Source organism: Cyprinodon variegatus, unplaced genomic scaffold (assembly GCF_000732505.1).
Source record: "Cyprinodon variegatus isolate N-32 unplaced genomic scaffold, C_variegatus-1.0 Scaffold312, whole genome shotgun sequence".
Lineage (NCBI taxonomy): Eukaryota > Metazoa > Chordata > Actinopteri > Cyprinodontiformes > Cyprinodontidae > Cyprinodon > Cyprinodon variegatus.
Genome location: NW_015150765.1, coordinates 63,086 through 64,595, shown reverse-complemented (window position 1 = coordinate 64,595; position 1,510 = coordinate 63,086). Strand labels below are relative to the sequence as shown.

At 45.5% G+C, this 1,510-nt stretch overlaps 1 protein-coding gene across 1 annotated transcript in view; it reads left to right on the top strand.

The window, feature by feature from the left end:
- Positions 1–1,049, top strand: part of vps35 (VPS35 retromer complex component) — a 17,888-nt gene extending 16,839 nt beyond the window's left edge. The window contains exon 16 of the mRNA XM_015384449.1: positions 516–1,049. Within this exon, the coding sequence (XP_015239935.1) occupies positions 516–695 (180 nt within the window). The 3' untranslated portion in view covers positions 696–1,049. The remainder of the gene's footprint in view (positions 1–515) is intronic.
- The last annotated feature ends 461 nt before the right edge of the window (positions 1,050–1,510 follow it).

The following is a 1,510-nucleotide window of genomic DNA, read 5'->3' as shown; positions in this document are numbered from 1 at the left end:
CCCTCTTTTGGGGGAGGAGAACTCTGTTAAAGTAATCCTGAAGGTTATTAGAAAGTGGTCAGAGAGGACAGGGTTGTGAGGAAATTCTGTTTTTTATTCATATTCAATGTCAGCACAAGATCCAGAGTATGAAGATGAGAATGTGTCTTAAGGAGCAAAAGCAACATCTTTCTGACATCTGAACAGGCGAGTCGCTACATTCCTCTCTTCCTCTTTCCCTGCCAGACATTTCAGGCTTTATGTCACCTTTCATTTCCAGCTTCTCTCTATGTTTATGTTTCTGCATTTAGCAGATGCTTTTATCCACAGGGACTTATAAAGTAGACAGTGTTCCAGTTATCGTCAATAGGACAGTAAGTCCAAGTAAAATCCAGAGCCAGGATCAGTGGTGACAGCAGAGAGAGAGGGAAGTACAGAGAGGGGAGTTGATGGGTACAGAGCTATGGGGAAGACTTTCTAGTGTTCAGCTCTAATCGATGGTGGAGAAACGATCTAAAGGTTTTCTCTCCTTCCAGGTGACTCTCCAGGTTCTAAACCAGCTGATCCAGAAGATCAGGGAAGACCTTCCCAACCTGGAGGCCAGTGAAGAAACGGAACAGATCAACAAACACTTCAACAATACGCTGGAGCATCTTCGCCTGCAGAGGGAGTCTCCAGAGTCTGAGGGGCCGGCTTATGAGGGTCTGGTCCTCTGAAGCAGCCCCGTCTGGGCCTCCGTCACTTTTCCACGGCTTCCTGGAACCTCACTATGGGGGAGGAGGGGGAGGCTGGGCCACTTCTTCATGTTGTCGTGTTTCCTGCGCTTTATTTACCGTTTCTCATGTCTCTGTTTGGTGCAGCTGGAGTAGAAATATGTCCTTCCTGCTAAAAGCATTGTAGCTCGCCCTCTGCCTGCAGCGCTGCCTGCAGCAGCGGGACTCACCCAGCCTGACGGGTTTAACTTCTAGTCACTTAGAGCAGCAGAGCGTAACGCCTCACATGACATGAACCCAACTGGAAATGTAAGCAGACTTTCACCCAGTGAGCTAATAAATGAATCTATAAATAAAGGCTGCATGGTTCTTGTTGCTGATGAAGGGGGACTTAAAGGGCACTATTTCATTTTTAAAGGATTCTTTGTGCTCTCGGTCGAGTGAAGCAGTTTAGGTTCTGAAAGGGTTCAGTTTCCCCGACTCCTGAAAAGCATCAGTGTGTTCTGGCCTCTCCCCATTACTGCCCTCCGTCCAGATAAATGAAACGGAACGGAAACATCTACTAAAGGAAATGTTAGATGTAAAGAAACTGTTAAATTTCTAATCACTTTATTTCGCCAATTCACAACATGTGATCCCAGGTCACTTACAGGTCACCAGATCATCCAGTCAGATTGATTCGAATTCTAGAAACCTCTTTGATATGGGATTTAAATGACAGGTCCTGATCAAAAACAACACCAAGATTTTTTACATTAGGCTGAACCTATTTTCCTAGCTACTAAACATCCAGCTCAGCCTATTCATGAAGTTCACAA